The sequence below is a fragment of the Stenella coeruleoalba genome (assembly GCF_951394435.1).
Source record: "Stenella coeruleoalba genome assembly, chromosome: 1".
In the NCBI taxonomy this organism is placed as follows: domain Eukaryota; kingdom Metazoa; phylum Chordata; class Mammalia; order Artiodactyla; family Delphinidae; genus Stenella; species Stenella coeruleoalba.
The window spans coordinates 38,716,334-38,742,527 of NC_137169.1; the positions used below are offsets into that span (position 1 = coordinate 38,716,334).

The 26,194-nt window shown below is 56.1% G+C and overlaps 3 protein-coding genes across 5 annotated transcripts in view; 2 read left to right on the forward strand and 1 right to left on the reverse strand.

Moving 5' to 3' along the window:
* STIL (STIL centriolar assembly protein) overlaps positions 1-22,565 on the reverse strand; it is a 143,659-nt gene extending 121,094 nt beyond the window's left edge. For all 3 annotated transcript variants that reach the window (XM_079913263.1, XM_079913262.1, XM_079913259.1), the window contains exon 1: positions 22,154-22,565. The gene's annotated coding sequence lies outside the window, so the exon portion shown is untranslated. The remainder of the gene's footprint in view (positions 1-22,153) is intronic.
* FOXE3 (forkhead box E3) lies at positions 5,767-6,793 on the forward strand (the record flags this gene model as incomplete). The annotated part of the gene is made up of 1 exon (XM_079914799.1): positions 5,767-6,793. The coding sequence occupies one exon, from the start codon at positions 5,767-5,769 to the stop codon at positions 6,718-6,720; it is 954 nt and encodes a 317-aa protein (XP_079770925.1). The 3' UTR covers positions 6,721-6,793.
* A 132-nt stretch (positions 22,566-22,697) lies between the features above and the next one.
* On the forward strand, positions 22,698-25,603 carry FOXD2 (forkhead box D2). The gene has a single exon (XM_079913312.1). The coding sequence runs from the start codon at positions 22,989-22,991 to the stop codon at positions 24,438-24,440; it is 1,452 nt and encodes a 483-aa protein (XP_079769438.1). The 5' UTR covers positions 22,698-22,988; the 3' UTR covers positions 24,441-25,603.
* The last annotated feature ends 591 nt before the right edge of the window (positions 25,604-26,194 follow it).

Below are 26,194 nucleotides of genomic sequence, written 5' to 3' on the forward strand. Positions count from 1 at the left end.
AACTGAGAGAAACTTCTGAGAACCAACAGGTCTTGGTGAGTGGAGGTGGTCAGAGAGGGAGAGAAAGGAGTAGAGGGTGATGGCCCGTTCCTGGATGTGTGACAGAGTTGAGGTTTAAGGTACCATCTGAGATGGATGCTGGAGGCCCTCCCTCTGCCCTGGTCTGAAGTGAATGGGTGTGAAGGGTCTGGTGCTTTCGCAGAAGCAGAGCCTCGGTTCACATGGCATCGTGTGCTCAGCCTCCCATCTGGTCTCTTAGCCTCCAGCCTCTTTGCTCTCCTGTCTCTCTGCTGTCACACTGATCTAAACAAGGAATCTGATCTTGTCACTCCCCTGCTGAAAACTTTTCAAAGGCTTCCTGTTGTCTCTAGAAAGAAGTAATCTTCTTAGCCTGGCAAATAAGTCATCTACAATCTGATTCCATCTACCTTCTTGGTCTCAGTCCCCTGACACTCTACGCTAGCCACAGTGAACTATAATAGTAACAAGAAAAACAACAACAGCTACAATAGCTCCACACAGTATTGATATGTTCCAGGCAGTGTCCTAAGAACTTTACACATATTAGCTCATCGAACTTTTAGTAGAAAAATACTGAAAGCCTTGCGCTTCCCAGAATGGACTATATCCCCTTGCCTTTAGACCTTTGCACCTGAGGTTTTCTTGTCCTGGTAGCCAGCCGTCCTGCCAGCCATCTGATTCACATTTATCCACCATCAGCTTGTGCCAGGCACTATACTAAGTGCTAGGGATCCAAATATGAGTGAGACATGGTACCTTCCCTCGAAGTATACAGAGTCTAGTGTGGGAGACAGACACATGGAGAGTCAGTAAGGTAAGTGCAGTGATGAGATGAGATGGGGCACAGAGAATGAGCCTTCATCCAGCTTGGGCCTGCTCGCCCCCCAACCCCTGCAACTGGAGTTCTACCCCCTCCAGGAAGCCTTCTGGCTTTGCCAGGCTGGGTGGGCTCCCTTTTCTGTGTCCCTGCAGTCCCTGCTCTGCCCGCATCACACACTGACCACACAGTGAAGGGAGAGGACAGTCTGATTCATCACTGACTCAGGACCCAGGGCAGCCTGGACACAGATCCTCGGGACTTGCTGAATGGAAGTGCCTGAGGTATGAAGAGGCACCAGGAGGAGCATCCTCCTCCTGGCTTCTTCTCTGATGCTGTCTCCAGAGTCAGGCCTGCCCTTGTTCTCGTTCCCGAGGCTGGCGCAGGCCCCTCAGCCCAGAGAGCACTGCAGGGGTCAGGCTCTGTGGGTAAGGCTGGGGCTGCTGCTTTCATCCCTAGTTCAGGAGAAGCCTGGTTAGAAAAGACCACACCAAAATGGGCACCCAATATGCCCCCTCGCCAGGCTGCAACTGTCTGCCCCAGGCTTCCTCTTTTTTTTTTAATTTAATATTTATTTATTTATTTAGCTGCGTCAGGTCTTAGCTGCTGCTCGCAGGATCTTTCGTTGTGGTGCAAGGGCTCTTCGTTGGGGCACGCGGGCTTCTCTCTAGTTGTGGTGCGCGGACTCAGTAGTTACAGCACGCGGGCTCTAGAGCGCACGGGCTTAGCTGCCCCACGGCATGTGGGATCTTAGTTCCCCGACGAGGGGTCGAACCTGCGTCCCGTGCATTGAAAGGCAGGTTCTTAACCACTGGACCACCAGGGAAGTCCCTGCCCCAGGCTTCTGAGGAAGGAGCACCATCTTGGACAGCTCTGGACTTGGAAGAGAGAGGAGGTCCTGCAGCAGCCCTTGGGATCCCTGGGCGGCGGGGGTTGAGGTGAGGGTGTCTCTGAGAGTTCCCGAGCCCCTCCTGAAGCCTCTGGGCTGTGGGTTCTGTGGCTGCTACTAGGGGCTGCTTTAGAAATAAATGGCTCTTGAGTGGTCTCAAACTGGGGGAAACTTTCTAGGAAGCCTTACGGGGTCTGGTGACAGCTCAGGCCGGTCCCTTGAACCCTCATTGGGTTAACATAGTTCTTTCTCTCCAGAGCTCTGGAGGGGCAGTCGGGGGCCCTCCTACAGTGGCTGTGAATCTTGGGGCAAGGACCTGAAATGCCTTTCAGCCTCAGCCCTCTCTCCCAGGCGGAGTGGCTGGAAGCTCGGTCCCCCACCCTCTGCTCCTTGCCTCGAAGCCCATCTTGGCTCACGGTGCCTCTGTAGAGGTGGGGCTGGGGGCAGGGAGCCTTGGGGGCTGATGCTAACAGCTTTGGACAGGGTGGGAATTTCCACTCCTATCTAGGGAGCCATCAACACTGTGTGCCCTGACCTGGGCCTTTGGCCTCCAAAGGGCAGTGGGAAGGCCGGCCCCAGGGCCAATCCCTGGCCATTAATCCCTCCTGCCAGCCTGAATATCCACCCAACGTGGTCAGACAAAGGCCTGCCCAGCCCAGCCACTGTGTTCCTCCCGCCCCAGGGGCTCCACTCAGACGCTGGGCCGCCTGGAATCCAGGCCCATGAGAAAGGGGCCGCCTTCACTGGCCATCTTATGCCCGGATGCTCAGCCGCATCCCGTCCGGCCCAGGGCCTGTGAAAAGAGGGCCCAGCCACGCTGAAAACAAGGATTAGCCCTTGGGCCACTCCCTGACACCGGCCTGCTTGGCTCCGGGAAGCAGGCCCAATGGAGGGGGCCAGGCAGACACAGAGAACTGGAAAAGTCTGGGTTCTCACCCCTTTGGCCCAGCTCCCTGCCCCCACCCTTCCCAAGAGTAGCACAGCCAACCACACATTCAGTATCATTTATTGAACATATACTATGTCCCAGTCTCTACACATGGACAGGAAAATCTAAAGTGTAAGAAAATTGCAGTCTGCCAGGGGAGGTAATAAGAGCCATTCTCCACAACCCGCCCCCTACCCCAGGAGGCTGTGGGAGAGGCATCTGGAGGGGAGCTTCAGCCCTAAGGGAAGGTGAGAAAGATGGTGGCTCTGGTTCTGTGCGAGTCTAGCTGCAGGGTTCTGCTGCACCTGGTTGAAAATATGCAGGCTCTGAAAGCACTTCTCTGGCTCTGCCTCTCTCCTTCCCTTCCTGGTTTAATACCAGACGTGCCAGATGAGTAGTAGAAAGGAAATCTCCTATTACCAGTTGCCAATGTGGGCCAGGCCCTTTCATACACGATCTCATTTGAACCTCATAACAATGCTGAGAGTGTCCATTATTGTTCCTCTTTGGCAGGTGAGGAAACTGAGGCTCAAATGAGCAATCGGCAGCCCAGGTCACTCGGCTCTTGGAGCCAGGTTCCCTGCTGCTGCCGCTGCTTGTCTTGCCTTCCTCTTTGGTGAGCTGTTCATTGCGACTGTACCATCTTATGCTCCTAAGGCCTGTGTCAGGCAGTAGCATGCAAGGTGGAGAGGGTACTGAGGTCAGGTCTGTTTGTGTATAAGCCAGGCTGACTCTTCACTGTTTTGAGTGTGGCGGGGCGGGGGGAGGGGTTGTCTCTAGATCTCGGAGTGTCATCTTCTCCTTCCTCTCTGCTTCTACAGCCCCCTCTGCCTACCTCTCTCCGAGTTGTAATTGTTTGTGTGTCCATCTCTCCACCAGATTGTGAGTCTCTTCACCTCTGTCTCCCCTGAGCACTGGCAAAGGGCCTGGCACAGAAGTGCTCAATGAATGATGTGGGCTAATGAGGCCAAGAGAACTGAAGGAAGGACGGATTTGGATTCATGTGGAACTGACAGCACTTGCAGATCGCTTGGACGTGGGGAGTGATGGGGGAGGTAGGAGCCCGAGATGGTGTCCATATTTCTGATCTGGGTGGTGAGGGGCAAGGGGTCCACTGGCTGAGATTTGAAACGCAGGACGGGGAGGAGGATGGGGTCGGGGGTGCACGAGGTTGAGCATCATGCCCAATGCACACTTGGACATGCTGACCTGGAGGTCAGCAGAGTGGCTAGGCATCAACTTTGCAGCTGAAGTCGTGAGAGCTGGAAGGCCTCCAGAGTAAATTATTTCTACAGTCTCGGCTTTAAGCTACGGTGTTCCTAGTCTTGGTGCCAGGGCACTGAACTCTGGGTTTAATCCCATTTGCCACCTACTAGCTGCGTGAGGTTAGACAAGTCTCTTAACCTCTCAAAGCCTTCGTTTCCTTATCTGCAAACCAGGGGTATTAATAGTACCTACTTCTCAAGATGTTCACGTTTAAGTGAGCTAATGTGCGTAAGTGTTTACCACATACACAGTGCTCTGTGATGGTGGCTGGTGTATTATCAGCTGAGATTGGAGCTGGGAGAGCGGAGTCCTGGAGCTTCAAGTTTGGAATTTGAAGTCATAGGCCCTCTGGCTGCTATAGCTAGTTTTGATCATCTGTACCCAGGGGCACTCCACATCAGGGCCAGAACTGGGGTGAGGCACCTAGGGCCCCAAATTTAAGGAGGCACTGGCTCTCAAATGCCGACCCTGCACTTGCACCACCCCAAGAGTGAGAGGCCCCTTAAATCTGGGCCACTTCAGTTGCCTTACCTACTCCCAGCCCTGTTCCCTTGAACTTGCCTACCTCTAAGACAGACAAGTCTCTTTAAGACAAGACTCTTTCATCCTTTAGTTCCCTCCAAGCCAGGTCTGGCTTTCCTGTCACTTTGGAAAAGTTTCCTGAAATAGGCTCAGGGTTGCGTCTCTTCTGAACCGTGTGGTGTGTGCTGGTATTTCCTAGAGCCGGGTTTTAATAAAGACTAAGACCACCCCGGCTTCCCCAATGAGATGCGAGTCTGGCATTTCTGGGCCAGTAAGCAGCTCTCTCAGACCTCCAGTCTGTGGAAGCACTTGGGGGTCACTCTCTGACCCAGTAACTGCTCCTTGGAACTCTGGGCTGTGCAGGCTGTGTTTTGTGCATCTTCCCAGTGTGCATGACATGAGTGTGTGAGAAAGGGAGCCCTCTTTCTAGAAGAGAAAGTGCATGGAGAAGAGGCAGCCAGAAGGCAACTCCAAGTTATAGATTTTCCAGGGGGCTCTTGATTTAAAGCCGTCAGTCCTCCAGTTCCCAAATCTGCTAGCTGGACCACTTTTCACGATTTTGTTTTTTCAAAGGATGCTGGCCTGGATGGGACAAGATTGTGGGGGAGATAGCAGAGATCGGAGATGCTGACCCTGGAGCCAGGAAACATCCTCCCCTGAGACAAGCCGGCCTCCTCCTCTCCCCTTCCCTCACCCTACCTTTCTCCATTGCCTAATGTCCCAGGGTGGGCCTGGCATCTCCCCGACCAGCACAGTAGCAGGATGCTGAGGGCTAGCAAGGCGGCAGGCCCTGGGTGGCTCTCATCTCTGCCCCAGCTGGGGTTGGAGGGACCGAGAGGGGACTAGGAGAGAAGAAGGATGGAGGGGACAGGAGTTGGCTGGGAGAAGCATAATGGGGAGGGGGCCCAGAGAGTGCTCTGAATGGGTGGATTTGTGATTGGCATTGAGCCAAAGGGGTGGAGGTTGAGGGAGGAGCAGAAAGGAAAGGGGGCTGACGGAATCTGGTGGGATGGGGCCGGGGCCAGGGCCAGGGACTGACCCCACGGAGATGAGGAAGGGATGAGGCTGGGTCTGGGGCTGACTGACCCAAAGGGACGAGACCAAGGGAGGGGTGAAATGTTGGGGGGTGGGGATGGGAATGGGGGAGAATTGTCAGCATCGTAAGAGGATTGGGAAGGCAAATTAGAGGGGAGGCGCTGGCCAGAGGAGAAGGTCCGAGCCCTCGCCCCTGGTTTGGGGCACAGGGGGAGGGGGCCGTGTCCATATAAGGAGGGTCAGCGGCCCCAGCTCTCTCCGAGAGCTCGGGCAGGCCGCCGCATTCTCATGCCTGGGCGCAGCGACATGGAGCCGCCCGCTGCTTTCTCGGGCTTCCCGGCCCCGCCCTCGGTCGCGCCGTCGGGGCCGCCGCCGTCGCCGCTTGCCGGAGCCGAGCCCGGGCCGGAGCCCGAGGAGGCGGCCGCGGGCCGCGGGGAGCCGGAACCTGCGCCAGCGCCGGGCCCGGGCCGCCGCCGCCGCCGGCCCTTGCAGCGAGGGAAGCCGCCCTACTCGTACATCGCGCTTATCGCCATGGCGCTGGCTCACGCCCCGGGCCGCCGCCTCACGCTGGCCGCCATCTACCGTTTCATCACCGAGCGCTTCGCCTTCTACCGCGACAGCCCGCGCAAGTGGCAGAACAGCATCCGCCACAACCTCACGCTCAACGACTGCTTCGTCAAGGTGCCCCGGGAGCCGGGCAACCCGGGCAAGGGCAACTACTGGACGCTCGACCCGGCGGCTGCCGACATGTTCGACAACGGCAGCTTCCTGCGGCGCCGCAAGCGGTTCAAGCGCGCCGAGATGCCCGCGCTCCCTGCCGCGCCGCCCGCCCCCGCCGCCGGCCCGCCGCCCTTCCCCTACGCGCCCTACGCGCCCGGCCCCGCGCTGCTCGCGCCGCCTCCTCCCGCCGCTCCGGGCTCCACGCCGCCCGCGCGCCTCTTCAGCGTCGACAGCCTGGTGAGCCTGCCGCCCGAGCTGGCGGGGCTGGGCGCCCCCGAGCCGCCCTGCTGCGCTGCGCCCGACGCCGCCTTCCCGCCCTGCGCGGCAGCCGCCTCCCCGCCTCTCTACTCGCCGCCGCCCGACCGCCTGGGGCTGCCCCCGACGCGTCCTGGCCCCGGACCGTTGCCCGCAGAGCCGCTGCTGGCCCTGGCAGGGCCGGCGGCCGCGCTCGGCCCGCTCGGCCCGGGGGAGGCCTACCTGCGGCCGCCGGGCTACGCGCCGGGGCTGGAGCGCTACCTGTGAGCCCTTCCAGCCCGGCGGAGTGGCTCGGGCCCCTCTCCCCCAGGACGGGGCGCTGCCTGGGAGCCCCCATCTGTGCCCCCTTGGCTTGGAGCGCACCTCGGAGCCCCAGTTCTGCTTGATGGACTGAGCACACCTGTTGCATCTGTCTCTAACCCCCATCTCTGGGGAGCCTCCCGCTGTCTCTCCACCGGACTGAATCCCCCTCCCCACCGCGAACTGTAAGGCCCCCGTTTCTTCGCCCTCCACTGTTTACGCCCCCCACCCGCCAGCGCCCTTTTGGGTCCCACGTCTGGAGACCCTGGATCACCACCTGTGAGCCCTCACCTCGGGTTTCTGGTGAAGTCCAAGCCTTCTGAAGCCAGACCTTCGATCTCAAGCCACTTCCCGACTGGCTCCTCACTTCTTTAACCTTCCCTGGTGTTTTTATAAGACAAGGAGTCAAACCCAGGTCAGACTCCCAGGTTTATGACTCCCTTGCTGTTGTCCCTTCATCCCCCCGCAAGTTTGTCCCCGCACCCCCCCAGTTACCTGTACGTTCTCGGTTTCTTACTGGGAGAGCGCTCCCCTTCCATACAGACGCACCTAGCTGAGCTCTTGCAGACCCTGAGGACAGTTCTTCATCTCTGAGACAAGCAGCACCAGGGGTTCCTTGACTGCAAGGGGAGTTAGTGGGCTGCCCCACCATATGGAAAACTTGGGACTTGTTAGGTTATTATTTTTTTTAATTAAAACTAGTTTAATTAAAAAGAAAGAAGAAACCTTCCTCTGGGCCCGGTGTGTCGGCTGGTGACTTGGGGGAGTGGTCTGGGGAGGCAGTGGGGGAGCTTTGCTCAGGATCTTGGGTCACCACATGGGGTGAGCCCCTTGTGAGTTATTAGGCAGAGGTTCATGAAGTAGGATTAGGATGCAATTAAGCCATAGCTGTGCACATAGTAGGCCTGGTAAAATGCCATCACCTGCCGCGGAGGTTGGTAGAGGTGAGATGGGGCTTGCAAATGAGTGTATTTGGCCAGTGGGTTTGTCTGCTGTGTGGGATTATTCCCAGCTCCCATGGATAAGGGAGCGCTGGCTACTCCTCCAACAAGGACTTACTGAATGTGCCGAGCACTGGGAATATATCACTAAACAAATGGGCAAGATCCCTGCCTTAAGGAGCTTACGGATCCGTGGGGAAGAGACATTACCAATCAGTTCTCAGAGAAATGAGACAAGAGGTCTAGAGCCTTCCACTCAAACTGTGGTCCAGGTCCCAGAGACCTGGGAGCTTGTTAGAAATGCATAATCTCAAGCTCTAACTCAGATCTACTGAATCATCAGATTCCACATTTTAACAAAATTCCCGGGTGATTAGTATATGCACAGTATTCTGGAGGAAAGGCACCGTGCCAAGGCTGGGGCTCAGTTTAAAAGTCTACTCCCTACTTTAAGGAGTGGGACCAGGCTGCAGAACCATACATGCCCCGCTGGATGAAGCCTGAGTCTGCACCATCAGCTATGTCCCCTGTTTTACCTCCCCTGCTGGATTGGGAGCTGGGGCAGCAGGGACCTGAGCTGACTCATGACTGTCCCCAGCACCAAGGACAGGGCAGCACTGAGCAGACACTAGGAGGTTGCAGCATGAGGGAGGGAGTTGGCCTTTGACCCTATCCTGCTCTCTGGTGCTGACCCAAATGCTAAGCGTCAGGCTTTTCCAAGCTCCTTTGCCCCAGGGTTTTCAGTCTAGTAGGGCCTGGATGAGGTGTGGGGAAGGGCGGGGGAGGGGACCAGTGTGTCTGAGCCCCGGGTGAACGTGATTTGCATGTTGGACGTGCCTGGTGCTCCTCTCTTAGATGCAAGAGTTTAAGGCTCCAGGGCAGTGATTGAGGGTGAACATGGAGCATAGGCAGCTCATAGAGAAGACCGGTTCAGGAAATCTGAGAAGGCAGGGAAGGCCCTCTTTGGAGGTAGGGCAGTAGGTATGCACAGTCTTGGTATGAAATACCCTGGATAGACCCTGCTCCCTCAGCTATTAACCCCTGTGGGCAAGAGTCAGATCTAATTTGCCTGATGCATAGTGGCCCTTCACTTAATATTTGATGACTGACTGACTGAGTGAATGAATCCCTAGTGTCTAATATTGTGCCTGACGTACTGAATAATGATTGGGTTGACAGTACTTTGGCACCTTCTTACCCATTCTCACTTTTAGTCCTTGTGGTGATCTGCAAAAGAGCTGAAAGAGGTGAAAGAGGTGGAGGTGGAGACTAGGTCCCCACTGGTCCAATAAGAAAATTGTCCCTTCCCGGGGCCCAACAGGTTATCGAAGATCCTGCCCTCAGTTCTCTAAGGAGTAGAGCTCCACAGAGATGAAAATGCAAACTTTCTTCTGCTCCAAATGGTGTTACAGCCCTTCCTCCTGCCTCACAGCACTTCTTGAAAAATTCCTTCTAAATCCAAAAAATGTCCACGGAAGGGAAGGTGAGGACCCTCCTTACTCTACTGAAGCCAGGAAGTGCTTCTTGAGTTCTGAATTCAATTCCTGCCTCTGCCACATAGGTCTCTGTCCCTGGGATCTTGAAATAGTGAGGACAAGATGGAAAATGTCTGCACAGAAATACTAGAAAGGTCACTACTGAACTGGAAAATCAGAAAGATTTTATTTCAAAAATGCCTCTTTAATTTTCCTTTATTCAACAGCATTGAGGGCTTACTGTGTGCCAGGCCCTGTGCTGGGCTCTGAGGCCAATACAGATACAAATACGGGAGTGTTTATGCCCTTACAGAGTTCATTGTCTGGAAAGCTACATGTCATAGAGTGCCTTAAGAATTTTGACACCTTGGGAGGTGTTAAAAAAACAAAACAAAACCCTAATTCAATTCTGTCTTTAAAAAATCACCAAGTGGGACTTGCCTGGTGGTGCAGTGGTTAAGAATCCGCCTGCCAATGCAGGGGACATGGGTTCGAGCCCCGGTCCGGGAAGATCCCACATGCCGCGGAGCAACTATGCCCATGCGTCACAACTACTGAGCCTGCGCTCTAGAGCCTGTGAACCACAACTACTGAGCCCGCATGCCACAACTACTGAAGCCTGTGCGCCTAGAGCCTGTGCTCCGCAACAAGAGAAGCCACCGCAATGAGAAGCCCATGCACGGCAACGAAGAGTAGCCCCTGCTCACCGCAACTAGAGAAAGCCCGCGTGCAGCAGCGAAGACCCAGTGCAGCCAAAAATAAATAAGTAAATAAGTAAATATATTTATATTTAAAAAAACAACTGATAAAGAAGGGGTGAACACGCAAAATAGTCATTCTCACATATGAAAGAAGATGCAGAGCTCCTCAATGAAATATCAGCAAATTGAAGCCAGTAGTGTATTACAAAAATGCACAATCAAGCAAGTACAGTTTATTCCTGGAATGCAGGATGGCATTATTAGAATTCTCAGCTCCACTTAATAGATGATGAAATTGGGGCTCATAAAGGTTAAGTGACTTACCCAGGTCAAGCTGCAAAGTAACTGACTCAGAACTGGACTCCAGTTTCACCTGGCTCCAAAGTCATTCTCTTCCTCTGAGAAAGAGGCCAGTGGAGGTGGAAACTTAGATGGAAAGCCCCAGACACCAATAAAATTCCTCAGCTCACCCCAATATCCATGTCCCCCCAACTCACACCCACAGTCCTGATCTTGAAAGCTACTTTTCCAAGCCAAATGACAAGTTCTGGTTTCCTTTTTCTTCCAGTTTTCCACTTCCTCCCTCTTGGACACTTCCCCTCTCTCTCCCCTTTGCCTGAACTCCTCTCTCTCTCCCCCCTTCTCCCCTCATTAATTTTGTGGAGACAAAAGCGCCACCTATTGGCCACCTTGTATGCACCTGATTTGAGCCGGAAATCAGTGGAAGGAAGCCAGGATCCATTTGGATGCTATTTGGGGCTGGGGGTGGCTTCTGGTGGCTGAAAGGCACTTGCTCATGGGGAGCCCAGTGATTTGTTTTAGAAGAGGAAAACTGGCTGTAGTTCCCACCTCCCCTGGGTAGCCCTCCCAGATCTCCTTTCCTCCCCCATTCTTCTTGGCAGCCCTTGATGCTGACCCATTGTAGAAGGGCTTGGAAAGTGGGTGGGGTGGGCAGTCCTAGGTGCAGAGGATTGAGCCACTCTGTAAGAGGGAAAGAGAAGAAAGCGTGCTGGGCTGGGGTCAGAAATCTGGGGTCTAGTCCCAGGTCACACACTTAGACAAGGCATTTCCTTTCTCTGTCCTTCACAGCAATTCACAACTCTCTCCAAGGTCCCTGATTGTGTGCCCCTCCCCAGCTGAGGACTCAGAGCTGAATCAGACACTGCCCTGTTCAGAAGAGTCCAGTATCAGCGGGTGACAATAGAGTGTGCAGAGTGCTGACAAGATGAGGGAGCTATTAGGTCACTTTGGTCACTCACCAGTTTGGGTCTCTGCCCTGAGCCCAGCCTCAGGCTCCTTTGAAACAGGGGGGATGTGCCCTGGCCTCTCTGCCTGGGTGGGATGGCCTTTGTAACCAATCAAGCCACTGCGACCGTGGGTAAGGATATTCTGACCCGCCTGGCTGGGGGCTTACCAGGACAGGGTCTGTGTCTTTTCTGTCCACTATCTCCCTCACTGGGCAGCCTGGCCAGGGCTGGGCACACCTGGCTGTGGCCTGAGATATCCCTTGTCTAGAGGCTGGACTTGGGGTTTAGAGGATGAAGAGAATTAGAGACAAGAGGCCTGAACCCTGCTTCAGGGAGACACAGGCCCCATCTTGGGCATCAGACCACCTCCCTGAGTTGAGGAGGGGCTGGGGCTTGGTGAGTTTCACAAGGAATTCTTCCTGGAGGAGGTGAGCTTAGTTTGGGTTTTGAAGGAAGGGAGGGGAGAGTCTGCTGCTCCAGTTCCTATGAAATCCCCTTTCCTCAATCCTAATCTTTGTCCAGATTGGCAAACTGAAAAAGTCTGACTACTTCCAAAGCCATTTAGGTGGGACCAAGAGGTCCCAAGGACAGAGGGCTGGGAACAGAAGAGAAGGAAGGCAAGGAAGGAAAGAAGTCTGGGGTCCTAGCTTCCAGACTCCCTACTGCTCTGCCTGAGGGTGGCAGGCCAACGCTCACAGGTACCCACTAGGTGGGGCTCTGACGTCCCTGCTTTCCACACTGCAGCCACCACCCATTTCCTCAGGATGGAGCCCAGAGAAACTGTTCAGTGCACAGTAATGGTTTTTATTACTCTTATGTGCTGCACACTCAGCCTTAATTATTGGAATGATTCCACTGTTTATTTTAAAGTATTTATTTAATTGTTAAATAGGCAATACATTTACTTGGCTTTGAAAGTATAAAAAAGTATTCAATGAAAAGTCTTTCTTCCATTTGTGTTCCGTATTTGCCCCAACGGGTAATCAGTTATTAGTTTTTAATTCATCCTTCTAGATATTTTTGTTGCATATACAAAACAAAACAAACACACATTATTTTCTCCTTAAAAAAACAATTGGAAGCATAATATTTACACTGTCATGTATCTTGACTTTTTTCACTCAACAATGTATCTTAGGGGACTTCTCTGGTGGTCCAGTGCTTAAGACTCTGCACTTCCACTGCAGGGGACACGGTTCCATCCCTGGCTGGGGATCTAAGGTTACCGCATGCTGCATGGCACCGCCAAAAAAACAAACAACAGCAACCCCCCCCCCCCAAATATATCTTAGAACTCTTTCCAAATCAATACATAAAGAAATTCCTTATTCTATTTTACACAGCATACTATTCCCTTATGTAGATGTGCCATTATTTGCTAATAAACCCACTATTGATGGGTATTTGCATTGTTTCCAACCTTTTGACATTCCCAAACCAGCCACAATGAGATCTCGTACATATATCATGTGTGCAGGTATATTTGCAGGAAAACTTCCTAGAAGTGCATTTCCACACAGCCCTTATCAAGACACCAACCTCCCTGTGTGGTCACAATGGTTCTTTTGGCAATTGTCCTCTTTTATTTATCAAAGGGACCCTTAGTGACGGGGTCAGAATTTCACCTCTCAACCCTCACTGCCCTCCTCCCCAGTGGCCTTCCCGCAGATGCTTTGGCCTCTGGATTTGGGAAGGCCGGGCACTTGCCACCTCCACCTGGGTGGGGTCTGTGCTCTGGCCGTCAACCTGTGCAGGGTGATGGCCCCTTCTCCCTTCTAGCCCCCAAGCCCTGGGCATTATTGACAGGTGCAGGGAGCTAGCTCTTTGGACCTCTACTGTTCCAGCCTCCAGGCCTCCTGTCAGATGCTGCCATCTCCCCTCCTGGCCCTCCCCGTCCGGGCTCCAGTCATGACTCCCTTTTCCTGATCATAGAATCACATTCTAAGATCTGCTCCTCTCTGGCCTCGGATTTCCCATTTCATTGCTTCTAATGCCCCAAATCTGAGTAGCCCCTGCTTTGTGAGACAGAGTGGACAAGGGAAGATCAAACAGAGCCCCTTGAGAGGCAAGCATGTGACTAAGGGGAGACAAACTCCTGGCTGAAAGCAAATCCCTCCATAGCCTGGGAACCTTGGGGGTCAACCCAGACCTGTGACCTCAGCTCATGTGGCTGAGAGCGTGCCATTCGGGGCTGACCTGGGCCAGAATGAGAAAGAACCTGGGTAAAGCCAGGCTGTGCAGAAACATGATAATTAGTATTGCTGTGAATGGTAATTGCTCACACTTGGAATTATAGGTAGGGCACAGTAGTTAAGAGCCCTGATTGTGGGGCTTCCCTGGTGGTGCAGTGGTCAAGAATCCACCTGGCAATGCAGGGGACACGGGTTCGAGCCCTGGCCTGTGAAGATCCCACATGCCGCGGAGCAACTAAGCCCGTGTGCCACAACTACTGAGCCCGTGTGCCACAACTACTGAAGCCCATACGCCTAGAGCCCGTGCTCTGCAACAAGAGAAGCTACTGCAATGAGAAGCCCGCACACTGCAACAAAGAGTAGCCCCCGCTCACCGCAACCAGAGAAAGCCTGCACACAGCAACGAAGACCCAACGCAGTCAAAGAAAAAAAAAGAGCCCTGATTCTGGATCCAGACTGTCCAGAACAGAAGATGCACTTCTCACATGTCAGATGAGGATACTGAGGACCTGGGAGGGACAGAGGTTACACAGGAAGAAAGGGGCAGGACTGGGAGAAGATCCCAGGCCTCGGGACTCAGGTGCAACTGCTCTTCTCCAGTCTCACGGACAAACCAGGGGGAGGTGCATTCTCTCGGCAGCTTGGAGCAGGCATGCTCAAAAATGTCAAGGTTGAAGAGAGCGAGGAACCTCACGAAGGCCTCCTGACTCATAGTTCGTTCCAACTAGAGTACTGACTGGGTCTCAGGAATCCCTGCAAGGTAGCGCTAGGAAATTCCCTTGGTCTCTGTCTCCAACCCAGCTATCTGGATACTTTACAAATGAGAAAACTGAGGCTGAGATTATTTGAGACTAAGAGTGGTGAGAGCACAATTAAGACCCAGCTCTAAGACCTGTACTCCTTCTGCTACACCTGGATGCCTCTAAGATTCCTGCCCAGTGATTATCCAGCCTCTACTCATGCATTTCCAGCGATGCAGAGCTCACTACCATCAAAGCAGCAGATCGAATCTCTGAGGGACAGCCCTGTTGGAATTCTTTCCTTCCATGGAGTCACAGAAATTGAGTCTCTTTACAACCTTCAGGCTCCCTTTTGCCCTGGCCTTTGTGTTCCAGGTCAACCCTGCAGAGGTTTGGAGATGGCAGCTGTGTCAGCCCCGAGCCCTTTATTCTCCAGGCTAACACCCCAGACCAGGCCTTTATGTCTATGGGACGTTTCCCCACCCCTCCCTGTGTTAATTAGGGTTAAGTTCAGCTGTGAGTAACAGACACCCCTCCCCCGGAACCTCGCCAACCAAAGAAAATTCCACAACAGTGGCTTAACCAAGATTGAAGTTTGTTTCCTTTTCACATAAAAGTCTGTGCAGGCAGTTCAGGATGGCGTGGCACCTCAATGGTCTCAGGAACCCAGGATCCTTCTTTCCCGTGGCTCCGCTGTTTGTGAAGTTAAACTCAACCAAGCAGAAATTTGATGCAACCGACCTTAAGCAAAAAAGGGGAATTATCTTTAGAATATGTGGGAAGTCTAAGGGTTCTAGTTTCAGGCAGAGCCAGAGGACTGAACATTGTTACTAAGCTGTGTCCCTTTAGGGTGTTTTCTTCTGTGGATGGGCTGTCAAACAGCTCTCTCCACAGGACAGGAAGGATGGTTGCTGGCAGCTAGGCCTACGTGCTAATCTTCTGATCCAAAAGGAGAAGCGCCCCTCCCAGAGCCCCAGAGTCCTTATATCCTGGCGTCTCAGAGTCTATATATCGAATCTTGTAGAAGGAGTGATTGATTGGGTCAGCTTAGGTCACTTACTCCTGCCTAGACCTATCACCAGGCCTTGGATGGGCAATGCTATGTTTGATCCAGACAGGTTGCCTGTCTGCTCCTGGAGGTAAGTGTGAGGGGTACAGAGATTGGACAGTCCCATCAGGACCACATGGAATACAGGAGGGGAGGTGTTACCCAACAGAGAGGTGGGACATCTCAAAACTGAACATGTTCGGCTCACTATGCTAAGGAGATTGAGTTTTGTCTCATAAGCAATGGAGAGCTCCTGGGAGACTTTGGCAGGGTTCGGCTGGTTTGATTGGTCAGAACCATTTTAAAAGAAGGAAACTGAGGTAGAGAGCATGAGAGAGAAATCCAGTGACTGCTGGGGTCAGGGACCAGGGAATAACTCTCTCTGATGGGGGGCACACATTCTCCTCCCTTCAGGGATGGGGACTGATGGGGGAGAAACAATGTCTGACCTTAGAGAACGCATATCTCTGTTGATGACATAAGCTAGATACAACCTTATCTAGAGTCGCAGAGTGAGAAAATGTTGTATGATTCACTCATTCGTTCAGTTTCCACATATCTAACATTAATTGAGTACCTATTATGTGTTGGATCTTGTGCCTGGCAGGAGGCAGAATGTTTAATGATGATGAAGATAGTGATAAGAAACATTTATTGAGCTTCTTTCAAAGTTTCAGGCACTGGGCTAAGTGCCTTCTATGCATTATCTCATTTAATCTTCACAACAACAAATGAGGTAGGTACATTATTGTCCCCATTTTATATAGAAGGAAAGATGAGGATGAAGACAATATAATGCCTGTTCTCAAGGAGCTCACAGTCTACAGAGGGTGACGGACTAGAAAACAAATCATGACAAGAGAGGGGAATTAGCATTTTGTGAGAACAGAGGCAGGAGCCCCTCATAGCCTGGCCAGTGTGGGGTGTTATCGGGGGAAGCAGCTTATAAAACTTGACATTTGAAATGCACAGAGGATTAGGAGGAATGAGCCAGGAAGGAATGAGCTGCATGCAAAGCTGAAGAGGTGAGAAAAAGCAAATCAGAGGTAGTGTAGTGCAGGGGTTGGCAATGAGGCTGGACAAGCAGGCAGGGGCCAGGCTGCCTGGTAGCCTGTGCAGAGAAGCACATGATACCCAGTAGGAAAGCGTCTCTGAGGAGGCCTCAGGCTGCCAGGCAGGTATCATTGGAGCCTCATACAAATTACATGCAAATCACCACCCTTCTCCCACAGCTTCTCCTTTAACTTTCTAACTGCAAGCACCAGAAGGCCTCCTCCTGCTGGCCTGGGATCTCAGAAACATCCTCTGGGTATTTATTAATGCCCACTCTCTCCTTTTCCCTGGCAGAGGGGAGGGTGGTATTTGCCTGAATTGAAGCTGTCTGCAGCCTCCAGCAGACGTGACTGCTGATGTAAGACACTCAGCCAACCCCTGAAATATGCAGCCCTTCAAAGTGGTTTGGGAGCTGGGGGAAGGAAGAGTCTGACCTTCCAGGGCAACTTTGCCCTCCCTTCCTTCCTACTACCCGGTCCTGGAACAGGAACCCGCCCCCTGCCTCACCACACACACACACACACACACACACACACACACACACACACACACACACACACACACACACACACACACACACACACACACACACACACACACACACACACACACACACACACACACACACACACACACACACACGTGTTCCTTCTTGCATTTTCCCTCCCCATTCCGGTGAAATGGAGAGGGCTCTGGGCTGAGGAATGGGAGACTAGGGATCTGGTTCCACCTCTGCAATCGATTTGCTGTGTGACCTTGGGCAAGTAAGCCGCTCTCTGGGTCTCTATTTCCCCATCTGGGAAAGGAACTTTGAAAATCTACAGTCCAATTTTGGGATAAATGACTTCATTCTTTATTTACTGGTGGGGTGGGGTGGGGAAGAAAAACAGCACATCCAGCGAGGAATGCAAAGGGTGGGTGGAGTGGATGGACTAATGGTTTCTTTGAAGAAGGGGAGGCAGGAAGCAGGTGGGTCGTGTAGTGCAGTGTACTGCTGGAGTAGAGGTTTCAGGCTTTAGGTTCTGAGGAGCTCAGAGCAGGAAGAGGGGAAGATGAGTTGGGTTCTCAAAAAGGCTTCTTTCTGGAGAAGGCGGGATTTGAGCCAGGATTTGAAGCCTGGGTACAGGCTGGGAAAGGAAGCAAGCATGCGCAAAGAGGAGTCTGGAGGTTGAGTCTCTGGGTGACTTTGCCAAAGGAGTGGGGTGGGGAAGGGGCGCTTTGGTCCCAGACACGGTCGTTCAGTTCCTGCCTCTCTGCGTGAATGCGCGGTTCCTCCAGAGGTCGCTGCTTCCCAGGAATCCGTCACCAGCGTCCGCGCCGCAGGGCCAGAACTCCCGCTGGTCCCCTCGCTCGGCTTCTGCGGGGCTTATGTGACTCCGCAGCAGCTTCGGAAGGCTCAGGCCCGGCAATGTTTCCCCGCCCGCGCGGGGGCTTACCGCTTCACCAGTTACCCTGCCGGGGGCTCCGAAAGGCTAAACGTGACTGCGTGTGTGTGCGTTCGTGTGTATAGGGTAGGGGACCGAATTCGGACGGCTCTGCACGCCCACCCCCCTCGCCGCCCCAATTCCGGTCTGCGAAAGGCCGTCCGGTTCCCGAGGCACTGCTGCCCTCGCAGGCGGCGAGGAATGGGGAGGAAGGAGGCGGCCGCTGCAGTTTTCCTGGCTCTCCGCTCGAAGCCCCTGTACCCTCTTCCTCCCTCTCCTCGCCACTGTCGCAGCCCCCTGCCCAGGCTCGCATTCTCACATCCTCCTTCCCTGCCGGGGTCACGCTGTGGCCCGAAGTGGGTCTGCAGCCCCCGACCAGGTCGCACCCCTTCAGGACCCGAGGCGGAGCTGTGGGCCTGGCTGGCGAGCCTTCCAGGGCTGTCCCCATCACAGATGTGCGGTCGTGAAGGGAGAACTCGGCACCGGCGCCAGTCGCTCACGGACGTACTTGGGCACACAAAGCCACCGTCGCCCGGAGGGGCAGTCACACGCGCGCGGACCCGGCAACACAGGACGCACTTACACAGCAGGGCACTTTGACCTGAGGCCCACGCTCTGCCACACCTGGAAGCGTTCCCTACTCCCCTGGCCCGGCGGCACATCTCCCACGCGTGTGGGGCCTGCCCTGGTCACTGCGAAGCCGGCGCCCCAAGTCGGGCGGTTTGGGAGCCGCGCTGTTTTCACCCTCTCCTAAGCCCGCAACCCTCTTCCCGCGAACGAACGGGAGTGCACAGGCTCCGAGGCGCCCTGGTACAGCAGCGACCGCGCAGTGCTGCGGCCGGAGGGTGCTCGCGGGGGCCCCGACCACGTAGCCAGGGGGCGGTGGCCGTGCACACTTGGAAGAAGAGAAAGACTTTTCCTCCAGGAGGTGGAGGGTACCCGAGCTGTGAGGGGCCGCAGAGGCGCCGACCCCTGAGCCCGCGCCTGGGGGTGAAAGAGCGCACGCGGAGGCCCTGCCGTTTCTGTGCTCGAAGAGGGGCCGGCGTCTCCCTGAACTCCCGTGTGTGGGGAGCCCCGCCGCCTGCAGTTCGCCCCTGCAGGTCACACAATCTGGAGTCTCCCGCCTCCCACTCAGGGCCAAGAGAGCCGATTGCCTTTGAGCAGGCGAAGATGTGGAGGAGAAAGGGGTCGGGAGATGAACCCGCTGCGGCCACAGGGAGGGACGGGAAAAGGGGGTGGCTGCGCGGGTCTCGTCGCTTTCCCTGAGCCTGGCCACGTTTGTGAATAAAATTAGAGAAGTGTGCAGGCGTGGGGTCCCCTGCCCGGTTCAGGCGGAGCTTCGCAGCCCGGCTGCACCGAGGGCGGACCTCCGCGCTCGCTGCACTTGAGCCCTCGAATCCTGGGAAGGCAGAGGGAAATCTCCGCGCTGCGCCCCCGCCTCCAGCAAGCTCAGCGCCGCTGTCGGCCGGTTTTGCGATTGACTTAATTACATTCTCATAACCATCCGAGAGTTCTCCTTTCCCGCGAGGCGAGGAGAACAGCACGTCTACAGGGAGCAAAAGAAGGGAAGGGAGGAGCTTGAGGGGAGGGACGCCATTGACAGCAACACATCGCAATAAACACGCAACAACCTCTCCCCGGTGCTCCGAACATTTTGGAGTGGAAAACCCCTGAACAGGCGCCCCCCAAACGCATCCTCCCAATCGTTTCTGAGCTGCTCAGGGGAGGTGGCTAAACAGTGAGATAGAGGAAGGAGGGGGACTGGGAACTACCAGTGACATTGTAACCAAGACCTGCTAAATCTGTCGCCTCCTGCTTCTTGGAGGCTGCAGGCATGGGTGCTGGTGCCCGGGCTTCTGGGAGAGCACCCAGTTTTTCGCGGAGCGCAGTGACAGACTCACCCGGGGACGCACACACGACCCGAAGACGTCAGAGAGGCTGAGCCTGCAGATGGGAAAGCCTGGAGCCACGGGAGACGGGCAGGAAACTAAACGAATCCCGAATACCGGGTCGCCCTTCTCCCATCCCCAGTGCATGTACTTCTGGCATTGTTCAAAACAAATTTGCCCAGAGCCTTGGGAAGAATGAGAGGCTCCCAGAAACACCCCTCCCCAGGCAAGAGTCGAGCTCGTCCAGGGGTTAAGCAGAGTTACTTGGATAAATAGAGGAGCTCTAGACTGGGAGCCTGGACATCTGGGCCCAACTCAACTCGGGGGCCCTTCGAAAGCCTTGCAAGTCACTGGATCTCCTGGCCCTCAGTTTCCACTCCTATAAAACTGTGTGTGTTTTTAAGAATCTGGAGAATTTCTTAAGAATCACCTTCCAGAATGGGTTGGGGGGCCATGTCCCCTTTCCTTAACTTGGGTCTCAGCAGCATGGAGTGTGCAGCAGGGCCAGGCAGAGGTGGGGGCTGGTGGCTGCAGCCGCTCTATAGAGAAGTAGAGTCCTGACTGGAGCAAGAACCAGGATATTTGGGCAACAAATGCCTCCGCTAGTCTTACCCTGAACTTGGGCAGGGCGCTGGAGCGTGGGGAGCCAGGAGAGAGTGCTGGCAAAGAAAGAAGCTACTGGTTCACGTTTGCCGTTTTAGAAATGAAGACATTTAGAAAGTGAGACGGAGAAGCGTGATGTCAATGCTGATTTCCCTCCACTTACTTAGACATTAGCAGAGCTGAGCTGGGTTGGAGCTGGTGTGTATGTGGTGGATGGTGAGTGTCAGAGAGAGCTCCACGTAGTAATGAGCAAGCCTGGGGTGTGTGTAAGTTTGCCAGATAAAATAAATCTGCTAAATCTAGCAATGCTGGGTATCTGAGTTTATCTGGACTTATGCAAAATATCAATACTTCTCTCCAAGGCCTTCCCCCTGCCCCCGGAGGGACCTATCACCTAGGAAATTCTGATTCCAGGGCCACTAGTCCCTGTCCAATTTCCTGACAATGGTTTGAGGACCGGATCTCTTCTTTTTCCCAAGGACAGTCTTTTTATGCAGACCCAGCATACTGGGTGGATCCCCTTGGTCTGAGGTCCCAGAAAGGGGTGCCCAGTGGACGTGCTCTCACGGGATATGAGCAGCCAGACCTGCCTTCCACTCTCTTCTGCTCCTAGCCGGATGGCTGGAGAGGATGGAGAACCCTATCATGAGGATTCCATGACAAGGGTGCACCTGGCCATGCTCTATCATGTTGTAAGAGACTGAGTCCTCACCCGCCCACCGCGGGCTTCTGTTGCCCCACCTGTGGAATACACTACATTGGAGACTACTGTTGGGTGAAAGGGAGATTTCATCCACCCTCACATGACCCTACTGAGATACAGCCTGCAGGGGCTGCAAATCCCCTCCCACCCCACTCCCAGCACTTATCTACAGAGGACCTAATTCAGCACCGGAGAGGATTAGATAGCAGCAGTAACCCAGTCCAGGGCTAGACCCTGGTTTGAGACCCAGGTGGGAGGTGATACCACCCCTAACCCGTTTCTCTCTCCCCAAGAGTCTGCAAAGTGCCTTCAATACCCTCCTTTGTAAGTAGCCTAGAATGATATGGCTACATTTACACATTAGTCAGAGGGTAGCTGTTTTCAACCTCATTTTTACAGAGGAAGAAACAAAGACACAAAGACTTATAGCAACATATTACAGAACAGGTAAGTAGTGAAACCAGGACTGGGATCCCAGCAGCCTGGCGCCAGGGGCTCTTAACTTCTATTCAGAGCAGGAAACTGAGGCTGGAAGGGGGAAGTAAGTTGCTGACTGTCCTACAGCCTGTGACAGCTGAGCGCAGCCGGGTCTCGCGCCTCGCATGCCCGAGCTTTGACCACGGCGGGGCGCTGTCGGGGCAGCAGCCCGTCCATCGGCTCAGTACTTGACCACGTCCAGCGCCCATCTCCCCTGTCACCCCCAGAGGTTGAGATGGGCCCAGTCTGAGCTGGAGCTACTGGTTGCTGGGTTCCTGGGGGGAGGCCAGGGGAGCAGGAGGACTATGGGCAGGACCCCAGCTGGCGAGAAAAAGGGCACAGGACCAACACTGTGTGCACAGGATCCTGAGAGATGAAGGCAACATTGGCTTGCGGTTGAGGTCAGGGTTCATTGACGGACGTCTCGGTGGGGGTCCTGCTGCCTGTCTGTAGAGCCTGCAAGACCGGCCAGAAAAGAGGGGAGTGGGGAGGAGGGCTAGTGGCCCTGCAGTGCGACTGGGGGTGGGAGAAACGACGAAATCGAGCGAGGGATTCTCGGACCCACGAACAGACATCCAGATAAATGCAGAGTTTCCACAGGAAACAGAGGCAGAGATTCACCGAGGGCGAGAGAAACACAGAGTTACAGGGCTTGAGTGAGACAAACGGATACCAAGACAGAAAAAGGTCGGATACAGGCAAACTCGGCGATGGACCGGTCCGCGCTCCCAAAATACAACCGAAGCGCCCCGGAAAAGTTCTAGGAAGCGGGCGGCGGGCAGGCGGAGCGCTACCCGGGTCTCCCCGCACACACTGCCGCGTCTGGAGCCACGCGGCGCGGCGACGGGATGGGTGACGGGGTCCCGGCCTTGGAGGGGAGGAGAGGGGCGCAGCCGGAATCTCTCACCTCTCCGAGGCCCGAGGCTGAGAACGCCAAGTGTGCTCCTCGCGATCACTCAAGTGCGACTGCCCTTGGGCCGGAAGCCGCTCGGGCTCCTTCGGGCCCCCCTCCGGCGGCGTTGGTCCGGGCGTCTCAGGCTCCGCTGGCGCGCCAACTGCGCTTCGGCCTTGGTGGCCCGGGCGCTGCCTTGGGGAGATGATGGGTGGGGACTGTCGCTACTACTCCCACCTCCGGCTGGAGCCCGCGTGAACCTTAACATCCAGGGCTAAGCGCACTGAAGGCAGCGGCCCCAGGGAGCGGAGGGTTTGCGGGATCTGCGGTGAAAGGAGGACCCGCCTCGAGCCACCCGATCCGCGCTCCCGCCGCGGCGGCTGTTTGTTCCCGCCGGGCCCCTCCGCGGAGGCACTCCGCCCGCCCCCGCCCCACCCAGCTCAGGGAGCTCCGCCCCGGGCTCGCGTTCTTCCGCCTTAGGCTGCCGCCAGGCGGGAAGAACTAATTTACCGACCTCCCCTCCCGGGGTAGGGGGGCGGCTGGGGGCCGAGACCGGCTGTGTAAGGGAAGGCCTCAACTCCTTCCGCCCGCGCCCGGGGCGCAGGCCCCCGCTCGGTTTCCCAGGGCAGCGGAGAGAGCCGCCCCCAGTCGGGTGCTCATCGAGAGGTGAGAGCGGCCGAGTGGGCCACGAGGGGGCGCTGCGGAGCTGGGGGACACCCCTCCCTGCCAGCCTCAGTCCCCCGCCCCCTCCCCGCCCGCGCGCAAAACACACTCGCCCCAGAGGCAGCGCGGCGGAGCCCGAGCCGCGGCCGGAGCGGAGCCGGAGAGCGGCGGTGGCGGCGGCGGCACCATGACCCTGGGCAGCTGCTGCTGCGAGATCATGTCCTCCGAGAGCTCCCCGGCCGCGCTGTCCGAGGCCGACGCAGATATAGACGTGGTGGGCGGCGGCGGCGGCAGCGGTGGGGGGGAGCCCCCTGCCCGTTCCGGACCCCGCGCCCCCCGGGACCTACTCCCCCACGGCCCCGAGCCTCCTCCAGAGGAAGCCGAGGGGGACGCCGCTGACGACGAGGAGGAATCCGGCGGCTGCTCGGACGGCGAGCCCCGCGCTCTAGCGCCCCGAGGGGCGGCGGCCGCAGCGGGAAGCCCAGGGCCAGGCACTGCGGCCGCCCGGGGCGCGGCGGGGCCCGGGCCCGGACCGCCGTCGGGGGGCGCGGCGACTCGGAGCCCGCTGGTGAAGCCGCCCTACTCGTACATCGCGCTCATCACCATGGCCATCCTGCAGAGCCCCAAGAAGCGCTTGACGCTGAGCGAGATCTGCGAGTTCATCAGCGGCCGCTTCCCCTACTACCGGGAGAAATTCCCCGCCTGGCAGAACAGCATCCGCCACAACCTATCGCTCAACGACTGCTTCGTCAAGATTCCCCGCGAGCCGGGCAACCCGGGCAAGGGCAACTACTGGACGCTCGACCCGGAGTCGGCCGACATGTTCGACAACGGCAGCTTCCTGCGGCGCCGCAAGCGCTTTAAGCGGCAGCCGCTACCGCCGCCGCATCCACACACGCACCCTCACCCTGAGCTGCTGTTGCGCGGCGGGGCTGCGGCGGCGGGGGACGCCGGCGCCTTCCTGCCGGGCTTCGCGGCTTATGGCGCCTACGGCTACGGCTACGGGCTAGCGCTCCCGGCCTACGGCGCACCCCCGCCGGGCCCGGCTCCGCACCCGCATCCACACCCGCACGCCTTCGCTTTCGCCGCCGCCGCTGCACCTTGCCAGCTGTCGGTACCCCCAGGCCGTGCCGCGGCGCCTCCACCCGGACCGCCGACGGCTTCGGTGTTCGCGGGCGCAGCCTCGGCTCCGGCCCCTGCGCCGGGCACAGGATCGGGCCCGGGCCCTTCAGGCCTGCCAGCCTTCCTAGGCGCGGAGCTTGGCTGCGCCAAAGCCTTCTACCCCGCGTCCCTGAGCCCTCCCGCAGCAGGCACCGCGCTCCTGCGCCAGGGCCTCAAGACGGACGCGGGCGGCGGGGGCGCCGGGGCCGGGCAGAGGCCTTCCTTCTCTATAGACCACATCATGGGCCACGGTGGCGGCGGGGCAGTACCCCCGGGCGGGGGCGAGGGCTCCCCGGGATCGCCGTTCTCGGCGGCGGCAGGTCCTGGGGGTCAGGCCCAGGTCTTGGCCATGCTGACTACCCCAGCCCTAGCTCCAGTGGCCGGCCACATCCGCCTCTCGCACCACGGGGACGCGCTCCTGTCCTCAGGGCCCTCGTTTGCTGGCAAAGTAGCAGGCCTCAGTGGCTGCCACTTCTGACCGTGTCGGGATCTGGGCCACTGAAGCCCGCACTCCTCAGCCTCTCCCGGGAGCTCCTGCGGTCGCAGCGGAACTCAGGGAGTCTATTTATGAAGAGTCTCCAGACCTGGGGCCGGCGCGCGTGACTTAGCACTTCAGGCTCCACGCTCAGAATCTCTCCGATAGTTGGGACGAAGCGGGCTCCGTCGCTCAGGGGGAGGCCCGGGTCTATGCGACGAGGTCGCTGGCCATGATCCCGTTCCAGTTTGAGCAGTAAAAGGGTGAGGGGGAAGTCTTCGCTTTTCCCCAGTCTCTGCGCCTCTCGGCAGCCCCGGAAGAATGCTCTCCCGGAGAGGTGCCCGCCCAGGCCCGGCAGATCCCGCCAGAAACACCAACTTCGCAGAGAGGTCTCCCTTTCTGCCTCTCCCACACTCCTTCCCCAACTTTGAGGCCCTGATTGTCCAATATTATAATTTAAAGACACCTATTCTCTGCTTTGTGCTTAAAAGAAAAATTCAACTTTTTTTTTCCTTGCTGTTCTCCAAGGAACTTCGTTCTCTTGGAAGCCTACAGCAATGTCCACACAGGCGAAGTTGAACGGACAGGTGAAGCGAGGGGTCTCCACAATCCGTGCGCAATCCCGGAATCCCACTCCATTGAGGAAAATCCTCCCTCTTTTGTGTTGGGGCGCTTTTGAAGAAACTTTACCCCTTTCCCGTGGCCGGCTGGGTCCAGCCATCCAGGGCCAGCAGCCCTCTCAGCGGTCTGCTACGTCCCAGGCCCTGGGATATTTATTGTAGCTAAAGGCAATGAGGTTGGGGTGGGAGAGGAGGGTCTGGGTCAGGGACTGGAGAGGCGGGGGGCGGCCAGGGCACATCCTGTGGCAGGGGTCCTGTAATTATGTGTAAATATCTGTACAGCGGGCTGCTATCTGCATTCTCTGTCCACTGGGTGTGCATTGATTTAGACTTCTCCACTTGGGGAGACTTTGTGAAACTGTCTGAAGGTTTGTGTGGAAGAAAAGAAAAACCTGTCTCCCCCCACCCCACTCCCCATTGGTGTCAATTGAATAAATGTACGTGAACTCTAGCAGTCACCAGCTCTGTCTGCTTGTCTGCACTCCCCTTTCCCAGTCCGGGGCCTCCCGGACTCCTAGGCAGAGTGGAGTGAGGAAGGGCCCTGGGCAGCCCAGGCAGGCAGAGGAGGGCTTGGGCTTATCAGATACAGGGGACAGTGTGGCCTTGGCCTTTGGCTGTTAATGGGGCCAGGATTCTGGGAAGACTGTGACCCCTCCAGCGCTTTCATTTTCGCTCTGGTCACAGGAAGGTTTCTGCCTGGGGTTCCGCAGAGAGGCTTTGTTTCAAATGCACCTGGGGATTCTCATCTTCCAGTTTCGACTTTAGCGTGGCCTGGGCTGATCTGGGTGCCTCGTGCTCATGGACACTATCTATACCCATTAAGTACAATTTGAGTGAAAGTGTTTACTGATGCATATTCTGTAAGTCTTTCTGTGCTACTATAGTTGGGGGGTTTTATGGAGCTTGTGTTTGTGTTTGTCTGGGTTGTCACGTAGCCTTGCTTTTTGTCCTTTTTTTGCAGGGGCGGGGCGTTGGTTGTATTTCAGGATATCTGTGTTTTTATTTCTGTGTGTGTCTGTGAACGTGTCTCTGTGTTTTCTGTTCTCTGTCACCATCTCTTTCTGTGTCCCTAAGAGGAGAGAGGTCTCTCTCTGGCCATTGTAGGGCCTTCTTTGCATTCCCCCCTGCCACCCCCTC

Bases quoted from the DNA above. Each gene is read 5' to 3' on its own strand.
- FOXD2 (XM_079913312.1), top strand. From the start codon at position 22,989: ATGACCCTGGGCAGCTGCTGCTGCGAGATCATGTCCTCCGAGAGCTCC.